At 40.3% G+C, this 14,519-nt stretch overlaps 1 protein-coding gene across 1 annotated transcript; it reads right to left on the reverse strand.

The window, feature by feature from the left end:
- Positions 1–3,255: 3,255 nt before the first annotated feature.
- Positions 3,256–5,342, reverse strand: LOC145494057 (zinc finger protein 503-like). The gene is made up of 2 exons (XM_081473525.1): positions 5,028–5,342; positions 3,256–4,870 (listed from the first exon to the last, which is right to left on the reverse strand). Exons 1-2 carry the CDS (start codon positions 5,175–5,177, stop codon positions 3,671–3,673), a joined length of 1,350 nt encoding a protein of 449 aa, XP_081329651.1. The 5' UTR covers positions 5,178–5,342; the 3' UTR covers positions 3,256–3,670.
- Positions 5,343–14,519: the final 9,177 nt, after the last annotated feature.

Genomic DNA, 14,519 nt, shown 5'->3' on the forward strand with positions numbered 1-14,519 from the left:
TAATTTTCCATTTCTTGACATCACATCGTGCGAGCGTCACGTATTCAATTGACAAGGTCATATCAGCATGAGCAGAAACCTACTTCTGCTAGCCGCTATCGAACAGATCCACTTGATAGCGATTTCCTAGTTAACTTGTGTCTGTCAAGCTGTCGCCAGACGGTCTGGAGAATTCCTTATCGTGGTTCTTTCACTGGCAGCTTGTCGCCAAAGAACTTTATAGCAAGATGAAACACGAATCGCTCGAGCGCCGGCCATCCATGCTTGCTCGTTCCAACATTGCACGTGAAATTTTTAGTCAACTTCACTAAAAAAAAAAACTCTGCTTTTTAAGAGATTTTTGATGTCGGTTAGATTTAGCGAAAACGTTCATGTAATGAAAAAATTTTTTCTCCAACTCAAAGGCCACTGTGATCATTGTTTTGTCAATGACAGTAGTTTTGCAGGAGTTTCTAAGTGCCCGCAGGTCTTACGTTAGGAAGATGTTAGGAAGAGAGTCCATTTTCCAATTGGAACTGACCGACGTGCCACTCATCTCTGAGGTAAACATTACGTTGTTTGCCTAAATTTTATAACTTCAGGCGCAATCAGCAGTGGCATCGGTGCCCGATTCGGAATCGACCAGTTGGTCAGTTTGTTTCGTTTCGTCGTTTCGGATTTTCCCTTACCAAGAGCACACAAGACAAAAACTTACTTCTCAAAAATCTTATTTTCGTAAATGCGTCAATTTCTTCACGATATTTTTTTTTACTCTGTTTACGGCGCTTTATATATACAGCCCAATTTTTTAAACTGGCTTTTGAGAAAGCACTTATGAATTAATATTTTTATTGCAGACTTGTTTTTTGTCCGAGATGTTAGTTTATTGTTTAAGCTTTAATTCCACATTCACTTCAAGGATACAACAGCACTAGAACTAAAGGGGGAGAGATGAATGGCCGTATTTTGACATATTGAATCTTCCCTCGTTTTCTCGATATTTAAATACACGTAAACTAGCAGACACTCTGGCCCCTCGGCAGATTGACTAGCTAACTGAAATCCAGTTCAAACTATGGAGAAGCGAATCGACAGGGTTTTAATGGGATGTAGTTTTATTTTATCTTTGAATGAGGGATTTCCGATTTGTCATTACGACAAACCTCTCCATGAGCCGAGGATTTTGAGAGAGAAATATTGAAACGTCGAGGTAAAATAGAATGCATTTAATTTTTTCCGTGTTTTCGAATGGTTTCCTTGACAAATACTGAAATGAAATACAGGGGTATTTTTATATTTATGAAAACGTGTTTGGAGCCTATCATTCCTAGGATGAAGGCGCAAATGAGAAGAAAAACGTCTAAAGAAAAGGCGTGAAAACTTGATAGAACGGAACGGCAAGGGGGTGTAAAAAATAACAAGAGAAGAAGTGCTGCGAGAAAGAATTGTGCGCAATTGTATTTGAACAATTTAAAACGACTCAAAACAGATTACCCTCAATAAAAGGCCGGAATAACAGCCTATCGACCTCCAACGTGAGCGAAGAATTGACTTCAATGAAGCTTCGTTGTAAGATTCTAGATTTCAAGCTTGATTCCATCTGGAAGCCCTTAAAATTAATAACACACGCTGTCACTGTTTGCACATCCACAGTGGATCTAGGCTTGGCGCCCACTGCTTCAACAAGTCAAGGCCGAAATTAGCATCAAGAACAAACAGACAAGCAGCTGAATTCCTTTTTAAGATAAATTTGCTTTTGTGCAATGTATCGGGCGAAGGAGTTGTGCCATTCGGCTACAAGACAATGACGCTGGCGGCAACTTTATCATTGAGCCCTTGGCAACCATTTTCTTAGCTACGCAAACCCAATGTATTACACAAGGCAAAGAGAAAGGCCATTTATTAGACTGAATTAAAGAAATCAGCTAGCGGATCAAAGCCTCGGCCACAATTACTTCTTGTCCTATTTTCATTACTCTCCATTTGAAAACTGTCAAGATCAAATCAACTTTTTCGGAGCTCAATAATCTTTGGAGAATCTTGTCTGTGGTGAAAGCTTTCGCTCATGATCAAACACAACCGACAACGCAAAACCTCACCGACGTCTATCACGCCTGTCGCCTAAAGCTTGATAACAGCAATAACTATCACTCTGGTAGAATCTCGCTATTAAGACAAGTGACAGCTCAACAGCTCAGCTGTCGAGGGGACGATCTAAATTACCTGCATAAAATATGTACAAAATTCGAGCAATTTTGCTGATATTATCACTCTACTTTTCTGCGCTACCACAATTTTATACGAACTAGTACTGCTTCAGTGATGCGATCAAGATAAATCAACCAGAACTCGATCCATATCGAAAGACCACTCTCAGATAAAGATCGATGCGTTCTATCGTGTTCATAAGATTGATAACACTTTAGTGAGGCATTTGGAGACGCCGGCGTATTTTTATTCCCCTAAAAGCAATTTTCATTTCTCATTTTCAGCGCGGTATCACATTGACCTGCCAAATTCAACACGACCTCTTTCTGCTTGTTTGACAACTTCGACAGGCGGCCTTGTTTTAAGTAAAGGTGATTTACAGTTGCTAATGTTATCTCATTAAGATAGATCAACTTGAAAATATTCATTTAATTTTTAGTTAGGAATCCACAATTTGACAGTTCATTTCCTTCGAAGCGACAGCGCGAGATTGGTTTTCGCAGCGGGCGAGCCACGAATCCACAGATTGATTGACAGTTGGTAATCGATATTGTGTGAAACGTGTGCTAAGATACGACAGAATAAACAAATAGCTGGTAATTGTCGTTTTCGCCCTCAAACCGAAAATTGAACTCCCTTGTGAAAACTATTTGGACATGTGGCAAAAGTCATGAAAATGTCTTTTAAGTTGCCGCTTCCTTTAGACATGTCAGAACTGTCAATACAAACGTGATCAGTTGTTAATGACAGAGACTTATTTCTGTCAATCAAACATTCAAAAGGCTTGTTCGCGAATAAAAGGAAAATAGCTTCAAACTTTCTGTCTCCAAGTAATGCCCCGCAGCGAAAGAAAAAACCGCTATCTCAAAATTACCACGTTTATCAAAATGATTCCATCTAGGATGTTCTTTAAGAGATCTCTGCGGTCATTTTCATTTTAAAGATAACGTCTAGAACATTTTCTCTCTCTCATAACACGGACTAGAAACTGTACAAGCGGCAAAGAAAAAAAGATTCCGAAAAAGATAAACTCAATTCTTGTTTCTCAAGCAAAACAAACGAGACAGCTTTTAAGCTAAAATAACATGTTTTATTCATTGGATACAAGTATGTTCTTTTTATCTAACAAAGTCTACACTTTTCAGGCGAACAAATGTCGCTCCGAAATGGTTTATTCTAAGTGCAAAAAATTACTCCCCATTATAAACCAACAATAAAATGCGCTAGAGAATTACTCCAAATTCATTCGTATTTACACCCAAACCATTTATCTTCCTTCAATATACAACGGTTAGCATCTCGAGTGCTCTGTTTCGTCTTTGTTTAAAAATCACTAGAGTCACAGAGCAGTTTCCGTTAAGTCCATTTTCATGCAAGCACTCATCACTCGCTTTGACTTACTTCAGGCCAATATTAAAGGCTGTAAATTTAGCAAGGTTCGTTGCCATTCAATCTCTAACGCACTGTCTATTGCACATGTCGATTATTTGAAAAGTCTGTGCGTGTCGTAACCGTGAAGGGGATATGGCGAGTAGCAGCCTGTCGGAGCTGGTGAAAAAACCGGTGGTTTGTAATAGTAGGGCCTGTATCGCGCGGAATGCAAAGTGGATTGAATAGGACTTGTCCTAAGCTTGCACGGACACCCATGTACGTTACATGTCGTTTGCGCGTATGGCGAATTCACTTGGCTTCCCGCTTGCGTGTGGGTTCGTAGATGCTGAAAGAGATCTTCCGAGGTTGAGAACGATTTTCCACAGTGTTTGCTCCCTGCCACCCAGTTACACACGTATGGGGACGCCTCATCGGCCGCCCCTGGCTTGTAGAGTGCCATACCATGGGGGTAACCGAAGCACGAAAAAGGCGATTGTGGGCTTTGTTCCGTTTTCACACCGTCGCATTGAGCGCAATGAGGACCGCACTGAATAGGCGTCGGATAGGCGTACGGTGAAAACTGGGGCTTACAGTTTGTGCAGTTTACATCGCGACACACGGTTCTCTGGAGGTAGTCCATGTAGGGCGTGTTGGCAGCGGGGCTATGTAGCGGGAATTGATGACGTCCAGCGCTGAGTGCCGGTGCTGCATCCCCAGTGTGTGGCGAGCAGAACCCGCATCCACACTGCGGAAAGCTTGTTGGAAAATTCAGCGGCATCGACGAGGCTAGACCGTGCGTTTTCAGACTAGAAGAGACAGTGTCCTGTCCTGTTGGCATCGGATACGGTTGTATCGTTGTCTTGAACGGCAGAATAGACGCTGGATGAACGCAACCAGCCCCGCACTCTTTATGCAGTGAATGAACACCAAAACTTTGCTGACTCGGATCTAAGAACATACCGCACACTCTACTTTGCGAACTCCCACGGTGGCTTTCGTCGCTTGTCGGGTATTGCAACGAAGAGGTCTTCGCTCGTTCCTCCTTGCTGCTCGTAATAGGCGATACAGAGGTGTTATTTTCTTTGCTCGGAGCGCGGAAACCGGCCTTTTCAGCGCTCATTTCGTCGAGTTTTTCGCCGGCGGTGTGTTTGTAGGGTTTAAAGGAAGATCTTGTTTCGTCGTCGCTTATCTTTCGGGCTCGAGACGTGTTATCTCCCTCAGATTCGCCTGTTTCTTTTGAAGGCTCGGTTTTCCCAATGCTGCTACAAGTCGCCGCTAGAAGAGCCAGAGGAGACTTTTTCTGCTCATCATCCTAGCGAAATAAAATAAATAAAACTGCGGTTTGAGTTGACCGGTAAGAAGTGAAAATTAAGGTTAATTTTACCAAAAGGCTACTTTCGCATTACTCGATAACTTAAGAAACCTTCGTGAGATATTTCAAAACATTTAGCCGACATTCGCCGTAGTACCTTGAAAGGAAGTGGCTGAATATACTCCGGGTTACATTTTGAGACACTTTGCGTCAACATTTGTAAAGCTTCCAACGGTACCCGATTGCTAGGACGAGAGATATCAGGCGAAGATTCTGTAGCTTTATGAGCGATTGTTCTCGTCGGCATATCTGGTCTGTGTGTGTGTGCGGTAGGCCTTGTGAAATATTAAATACTGGACAATGAAAGGTGTAGATACACAAGAAACGAGGCCGACTACAGACAAAGCCTGAGCGCTCTTCTGTCGTAAATGAATTGGCTAGATTAGAGAACATTCGCCGCCGACCAATCAGATCGCATCTTTAGCGATATTTCACTCCTTCATTGGATAATCAAACTGACAAACTTGTCATTCTTGGACATCAAAGTAATTGGCTATATAAGATATTGATTGATGATTTGCCGTTTGGCCAATCACGACACAGGAGTTAATTAAGTAGTGGATCGCCAACGGTGTCAGCGCGCTGCTCAGAAGCAATCAAGCTGTCAATCTTCGTCAATTATTTTTGTCACCTATTGTTTGAAGATATGTGTTGAAGAGAGTTGTGTAAAACTTGTCAATTTCCAGCTTGGTGTCCGTTGTGTGTTTAAAATCGCGCTTTTGTCCGCATTGTTTCTGCTGAAGAGCTTCGCATAAAGCGCGTTTCAGCGGGGTTTTCAAGGTCCACTGGTACGTTGGCGTCGCGTTGACGTGTGACCGCGGTTGGAAACAAGGTTCTCCTAACATATGTATACGGTTCGGCGCTGTTTGATCCGATGACACTTCTTAGCGTTATCTTATCAGTCCATCAATCAAACCTACGGGCGTTCGAGGCTTATGAATAAGATAAGATAATGTGTTGACATGTCTAATAGCCTTGACAGCTCTGTCAACTAACTCCAAATGCTTGACTGAACATTTAGAACACCATTAGTACTGACCAAAGGACCGCCAGGACGTGTAATAACATATCCTTCAAAAATCTTTATTAACCAAACAAAGGCCTTCAGGCCAACGGGAAACTCATTTCAAACTCGAACATCGCCAATATGGCTTTCGAAAACAACGCAAAACATTCACCCTTCAGACGCCTGTATTTGCATAATTAATTCTGCAACTAATAAAGCAATTATAAGAAGCGATAACAGATCTTAAGAAGCTTAAAATAACGAAGAAGAGAGAATTCTCTGTGTTGTTTTTTCTGAACGGTCGAGAGTTCAGTGGATAACTACATTAATTTTCATTCTTAGTGAGAGGAGGTTGGCATCTTGTGTTATTTATCTAGATTTCGTTCAATTTCGAATGAAAGACAGTTCGCTGGCAACAAGAACAGGCCCCGGACAGCTGGGAGCGCTTTCACAATAACCTTTATAAACAGCATGTAGGAGTGTTTGCTTGGACCCCAAATAAAAGCAGATGATCTTATAAGATAAGAATTGAAAATTCGCTCGGGAAGTTATTAAATGATAGCCGTCACACGAACGCCATCGCGACTGGAGACAGAAGACTACGAAGACTATCACTTCGCCAAAAATAAGCCCTTAACTAAACAAAACTTTTCTTTCAAAGAAAAAAAACAGGAATCTTTTTTTTGATCCGCTCTGTGGGTTTTTTCATCAAATATTCCATTAGAAAGCTACCAAATCCCCCGGACAAAGACTTCTTGCGGGTAGCTTTGACAATACGATGAAGTGGTGAAAAGCTTTTACAATACAAACAAAGGCCCTGGATAATTTTTATTTTACAGTCACAACTCATTCCGTTTTTGACAGGTAATCTATAGTTATCAAAAACAAACAATTGCCGCCGCCACAACTGTCAAAACAAGCCATCCGCCCGTCAGGCTGTCACTGCTTTCATTAGAACTAAAAACACAACCCCTTTTGCCGGAAAAGCACACGCGTACCCTTATTGAGTTTAATACACCGTCAAACAATCTTATTAAAAGTGCTCTTAATAACTCGTCTGGGTCCGAGAAGAGGGCATTGCCGTAAATTGAGCGTGGAATTATTCGGGGCCTTACTTGACTAACAAAGTAATTAAATCTTGTACGACGTGTTTTGCAAGGCTCTGCTACTTAAATAGCTCATTAGCGCCTGAAGCTGTCATGTGAAAAGATGTTTGGCGCTCTTGCAATATGACTGATCGCCGCCGAACAAGATGAAAGAGTGCCGCGCTCTAGAAGCTGTCATTTTAAGGCGGAAATGTCAGCCGTTTCTCAAGTGTCCTGTCGAACTTGTCTGCATATCAAACAAACCCAACTAAATGCTCTTGGGCATTTGGCGCCAGCCTGACCAAAACATGCGAGCAAAACGCCACGCCTTCACTACCTTGCACAGACCTGTACCTGAGTGCCCGGGGGAGTAATCGCTGAAATTTTATGTGGGGGTGTGCGGCCCGCTTCCCAAAACCCTTACCCTTTTTAAGACCAAAATCTGCGATTTTCCCTACCGTATTTACGACCTGAGCAAAAATTCGAGACCCTATTTAAGACCTGACCTTTGACTGAATACCCAGTTTCAGGCCTCCCTTATATAATTAGTTCCCTGGTTCAGGAGACCAATGTTTCGGTAATGATTATATGCTTTTATTAGGTAGGATAGCTTTTTCTAAAAAAAACTTACCCAACTCAAGACTAGAGTGCAAAAACAATACCCTATTTGAGACCAAAATGGCCAAAACTGATACGCTATTTCTGATCAAAACGGCTAAAAACAACCATACATTTTGAGGCCATACATACCTATATGGACGATATAAGAGTGAGTAACCCCCTTCCCCCCCCCCCCCCGGGCCTAAGGGGCTCTAACTATTAAAACTATTAGTCAATATATCTAATACATTAAAACGAAAACTGAGCAATTTTTCGCTATTTCTCTTTCAATTTTGCAACATCACTCATTTTTCACTTGCCCCAACAGCACACCGTCTTTCTGTCGCCGACTGCCATATGTACTAGATATTTGCATGTGTCTCTGATGCATGGCTCGACATGTTGAGCAGATGATGCTATGATAGCATAAATATATTTTTACAGCGATCTACAAATGATGTATTTTCAAAGGTGCTTGTATTGTCTTCAATTTAAATACTTTCTGGTATCAAGTCGTATCAGGCTTTTAAAGTATTTCATTCTCTGAAAAAAAAAAAGTCTTCTTAAGTTCTCTGGCGACGCACGTTTATATGTATATATATGCCAGAGACCGTATTGTAATTTACAGCGCAGGTGAAGAGGAAGTTAAAATGAAAAAAAAAAAAAGCCCACAAAACTTGGGAATTTGGCATGAAAATTTCCATGGCCCTCTTTAAGTTTTACTCAGAGTGTCGCTTAGTTATTTAAAACATGAAATTAATCCAATTCCTGCGAGCGAATGAACTCGGCTCTAATTAAAAATTTGCCGCGTTCTATTCAAACAAAACTCTTTGTCGAAATACTCAACAATTTATTTAGTATTTTACATTTCTTTCATATTTTCTTAGGTAGTTATTATAGCGGAATATCTCGCTTGTCTGCAAAATATCGGAGCTCAACAGTCGAGCGCCGGGTGTCTAGAATAACTGCCAGGCAAAGCTTTGAATTGGTTGGAAGTTGTATTTTTTGGTCCCATTTGGCAAGTTCCGGAGTAGATAGCAAATTGTTGGACGAATGTCAAATGCTAAAAAACTCAAAACCCTCGAAGCCACTTGTGATGTAAGTGCTAAGAAAGGAAGAGGTTGTGTTGCACATTCAGTGTATTTCCTACGCGCGTCCACAAAATCTAAAGAAACATTCAGGAGTAATTCGGCACGCGCGCTCCGAGTGGCCACGTTTCGTGTGCACTCGTGCGCTGCGTGGCCTCGATTGAAACCATGGTGGGCGGCTGTTGTTTGAAAATTGATCGAAGCCCGACGGAGTATTAATGATTTACCTGACAAGATGTTTGTATTAGTTATTGTTTTCAGTTGATGGGTGGGTGGGATTGGAAAAAATTTCACCGCCTTGCTGAGCACTCGAAAGAAAAGCCATGAATCATTTTGCGGTTCAGTAATCCTTAAACGCGCTTACGCTGCGTTGCTGCGATTTCGTGTCGATTTCAATCTTTCCTGACTAAGACATTTGTCATTTTCTTGCCGAAATCAATCATCTCGAGACAGATTATGTCAGTTTCAAACCGCCAGCAAATAATTCAACACTTTAATCAGCATATAAATAGCGCAGTTCAATATAGCCATGATTAAAATTCGCCAGTTTGGCCTATTAGAAAATCAATTTTAAGTGTAATAAACGCGCCCAACCTCTGAGTCATTTTGTAGAATGATTCCACTCTTTGTGTTTCCTTGTCTTTATCTCGAACGACAGTCACGTTTTGTTTTCAACCATTCATGTACAGATGCAAATTAATCATAAAGTGATACATTTTGATTCCGCTCGATGAGTGGATGCGAAAAAACGTGGCAAAATTCACTCTACTATAATTAAAAGTTTTTTGTATGTTCGTTTTATCCTTGAACGCAGTGTAGTCTTCTCAAAGCGACACAGTATCTTTGGCTGATGGGAGAATCTTAGCAACGTTAATGTGGTCTTTTTATTGTCTTCCTGCACAACCTTAAAAGTATAAAGTTTCGTAATTAAAACTTCCAAGATCCGCTCTTCACAATATCAAACATGATGTATGGTGTTTTTGAACGACACGCTAAAAGGGTCTGGCAATGAACGGAAAACCCATCAAGTGCAAAACTGCGCTACCTGACAGCTGTCACTTGAAATTGATAAGTCGCTGTTGACAGCCAACATCAGCGCGTTTGTGAATATTCTGCAGATGAGTCAACTGCTGCAAGAGATTTGGCATTAGTGGTCGGCGACCAGACTGAAAGGCTCCGAATTGCAGATAATGATGTTCGCTATTATCTCATCTTTTACCTTGATTTTGACTGCTAGCGAGTTAATGACTTAGGCTGCGCTCGACAGCTGAAGTCTGTAGTGGACAGAACGCCACGACTCAAATCTTTTCTTTTTCTCAGTTTTGCGACCAAACGAAGTAACCCTATTCAGTAAGAGTCAAAAATTGTATGCGTTGACTATGTGAGTCAAAAATTAGAAAAGATTTCCAAACGTAGCGAGCATATTCCAGAAGTCTCTAGATTTCTGAAGGGCACGCATAAAACCCCCTTAACACAACGAATTTAAAATCGTCTCGTCCTTTAGTTTTCTTGATTTCACTTCCGTGACTCTTGGACTTTTTTTATTTCGTATAAACAAACACCTGTATTTTTTTTTTATTCTTTACTAAGTTCGCTCTTTCACTGACTGCGTAACAGTTTCATTTGAACGAAAATAAGATTTATGTTTTCTGAGAAAAATTTAAATTGGAGCTTACCTTCTAGAAAACGATTACAGTTTCAGTATTGTGGAAACATCGTTTCCGATATATTCTCAAACTTCAAGAGCACTTGCAAAAACATGTCTAGTTTCAGTTCCTCAATGGCACTTTTGTACTTCGCCAGTGCGAATTCGCTTGATATACATAAATACATGTTTCTCGTGAATTTTTTTCTTTTAAAATTGTCTTTTACCCTAGAAGTTTCATTAGCACCAACCGACAGAATATATTACTCCATATTTGTGTTGTTTATATAGCTCTGTATGATTTCGAGTTTTAATTCATATCTCCTTCATTTCAGCTGTGTGTTATTCTTTGAAACGCAACGAGCGTCGTTTAGCATTGAAGTTTTAAACAGGAGAAATTTAAGATTCCTTCACTCCGCAGCGGAGCGAGGTCAGTTGTCAGGCCAAACACGCTATACATCCACTGCGACACGTACAAAAAAGCCGCAGTTTTTCAAAATTCTGAAAATTCTCGATACCTGAGTACATACCCAAGACATTACCTCACAGATCCTTAACAACTTTCAAGGCCATCTTCAGCATTGCCTTGCCTTTAAAATGAAATTCGAGATTTTCTACTCTCCGCGGCCAAGGGCGCACACCACAACATACAGAGTCGTTCGTTTGTTCGTTCAATCACTTGCCGGCAGAGAGCCGTGTGTGGCTTGCAAAATTTCCAGCGTTAATTTGGATACCCACCTAAGATTTTTATTAGAAATAACCTAGTAATTGAAAGGTAGTTAAACTTCTTTGATTAACTTAAACTACACACTGCATGTGTCGTATTACGCAAAGCAGGTGAAAATTGAAAGAAAACTTTTTGTATTGTGACTTCTTTCTCCGACGTGTTACGGTTTGGCCAGATTTTATTGTGGCACGTAAAATAAACTTTTCCTCATCATGATTTAGTTGAAACATTTAGTGTGTAAATTGAAAATTTTCCAGCAAAAACAAAAACAAAAACAATCTGTTAGCGTGTCGGTCGAGTTTCATTCAAACCACGTTAAGAATTAAAGCTGCTTTGAATTTCGTGGCACCATTTGAATAATAATTTGATTGCCCCCTTAGTGAAGCTAACTCGTCAAGCACAGCAACAGCGTGTTAAATAAATTGCTACGCAGCAAGCCAAACATGCCATTGTGTCTTGTCTTATGAACTCAATAGGGAATTCGCGTCCCAAGTTCCCGGTAGCTTCACAGTGACTTCTAATGCGTCTAACATTCAAGTTTTTCAGCTATAGCAGACGTGTTTGCTTGTTTATGCGACAAATCAGTCTACCAAGGTCAGCATTATGTTCTCCTCGCTCAGTCACGCGCAAAACTGATGTTGATGGTACGTACAGACCAACTAAGCCTGTTCTGCATTCGAGCAAAAACGCGTTTTAGGACAAAAAAAACTTGAAAAAAGAGTAAAAGAAATGTTTCTTTCGAGATAATAAAGTCAGCAAGATTCATACGATTTTACAATTTCTACTTTGACCGCTAACCGTTTTTTGACGTAGTTGTTGTTGTCGCCCGGGTGATTTCCGCCGTAATCCGTAATCTACACAAAATCATTTTGCTGAGACAAAATAAGCGTTGGAAGTTTTGTTCTCAGAAATATGAAAATTGTTGCTCACCACCCGTTGCATAAAAGGCGAAAAGATAAAAAAGCAGTAAAATTAAAGGTCTTGAACTTCTCGAGAAGGAAGTTGTACTTAACTTAGGTTCGTTACTTGAATGTAGTAATGTTTTTCACGCCATTACAGCTAATTAAACTACAAATATTTTACATAAAATCGATTTTACGATCCAATTAATTCTCTCAGCTTGATCGTCACCCTCGTAAGACGGCCAAACTTTAGTACACATGCAGTTTACTCAAAGTTTTACTGTCGACTTTCACAAAAGTTTTATCAAAATACTCCATTACTCCGAGAACCAATTAGTGGGTTAACCTGTACAAAGCTATACTTTTATGAAATTTGTTTTGCACTGAGGTGACCAGCTTCCAGTTGACTTGATAGCTCAGTAGTAGAACACTCCACCGGTATCGCAGAGGTCATGGGTTTGAATCCCGTTCACGCCTGAATGTCTTTTCAGGCTACATTTGAGAACTGCTTAATAAGTTGTGTGTATAACTGCGATGATCAATCATGTCTTCGCATCATCTCTTTCTCTGAAGTTCAAATATACGATTTTTCATATATTCACTTGCATTGAAGTGATTTCGTTGGCTCAGAAACCCTTTCTTTATAGAGATTTTTTTAATCTTACTGAACTTTTTTTTTTAATTAATGCTTAATTTGAGATTTAAGCTTATGAATTTCTTGCCTTTTAAGAGTCTCGTAAATGATAAAGTTCTCCTTAAAGATGATTGGCTGATTTTTACGAAGATATTTTTTCATTTATATCAGTGATATTCTCCCTTATTGACACGAACTTGAAAGTTTGCGTTTATGCTGTGGCTCAATTTTACTCTTGCAACAATTTGGCAATTTCCTTTGTTCGATCTGGTGCAAGGTAATGTATTAAAATGTACTGATGAAACAAAAGAAAATGCGAAATTGTATCCAGGATAAAATTGAACCACAACGTATCAAAGCATTATGCGAAGCAACACTTCTGTAGGTTCCTTTGTCAAACAAATCATGTTCATGAAGTAACAGGAAAAAGTAAATTAAATGAGTTATTTATCCTGGGCCTTGCCAGTCGGGGGCCCGGAGGTCTGAAACGGGTAAAACTGTGCCCTAAGGGTTTTTCCCTTTGCGGGCCCCCCGGCTGACAAATGACATGTACATATCGATATGTATTTCATGTCGCTCTTTCTTAATCATTATTTTACCTCTAAAAACCTTTTAAAAGGCTTCTTAAATATACATTAATTTCTGTATTCCGAAGCCGGAGTCACCGCCTAACACACTAGGCAAAGTCACGAATTTTTATTTCAGTTTTTTATCTGTTTTATTGTTGAGCTGACCTTGGTAAATTAAAAGGCATAATATTCAATCAGATAACAAGGCTGGTTAAAGACATAATCAAGCCAAGTCATCGAGAAACAAAAGCGATTGTATAAGGAAAGACTGAAATTTTGTAGCCGTCTTGGCGAAGAGAGGCTTACTTAAATGAAGTGCTTTTACAGAATATGGTCGGCGCCAGTTATGACACCTTCCGAGTCAGCACCAATATTTCAATTAAAAAAGAAAAAAACTGTCAGCTCTTCATGATACACAAGAGACAGCATTCCAAAATGGCAGCCAGTTTATTATTCTTTTGTTCACATGGTAATTAGCCCTCTTTGCCTCGTCAACATGTACAAAATATAAAAGAATTTTCAAGTGAAACTGTGGCAAAGAGGGCTAATTAACATGCAAACAAAAGAATAATAAATCGGCCGCTTTTTTGGAATAACACGTGGGCAAGAGCTTCACCTTTTGTTGGCAAGATCACTACAACTATAACTACGTATCAAAAGGGAAAGATCTCATCCCGACTTTGCGAAATTAAACAAGAGCGTGGCTAATATTTGAAAAATTAGGTGGAACAATATTATACTCCAATCTTATGAAAACCCAATTACTAAGCGCCAATATCAGTATAACCCTTTACTGTGATTTAGAACTCTCGATTTCGCTTATAAAATAGACTACGCTTAGTCCATCGTGCGTGACACGAAAGAAAACCGCGAGAAAAAAATGGCCGCGCGAAATCCTGGAGACGAGGAGCGCGCGAAAGGAGGGACTACCGCCGGCTTAAGCCCAAGAGTTTGAATTATGCGTTGCTCTCACAACGCAAAAATATGATTGGCTTATGTTAGGAGCGTTGACAACGTGTTGTCAACATTCGAGATACGTGTGACGTGTTGCAGGAATGTTTTGGAACCGGAGCAAACCGAAGCGGTACAAGAGCAAATCGAAGCGTTGGATATCGCGCTTCGCAAGCCGTGATTTTCTTGCGAATCTGCCAACAGGTTTTGGAAAGATTCAAATTTATCGTGTTTTGTTTGGCAAAGCTTTCCGCCTTCAACCCGACTGCGAGCATGTTAGTGATTTCGCCGCTCAACACCATCGTCTAAGTCAGCGAATGTATGTATGAATTTAAATTCATTGAGCTTGGCCTTTCTGCCATCCATTTGAAAGATTGAACCG

This window comes from Orbicella franksi, chromosome 8 (assembly GCF_964199315.1).
Source record: "Orbicella franksi chromosome 8, jaOrbFran1.1, whole genome shotgun sequence".
In the NCBI taxonomy this organism is placed as follows: domain Eukaryota; kingdom Metazoa; phylum Cnidaria; class Anthozoa; order Scleractinia; family Merulinidae; genus Orbicella; species Orbicella franksi.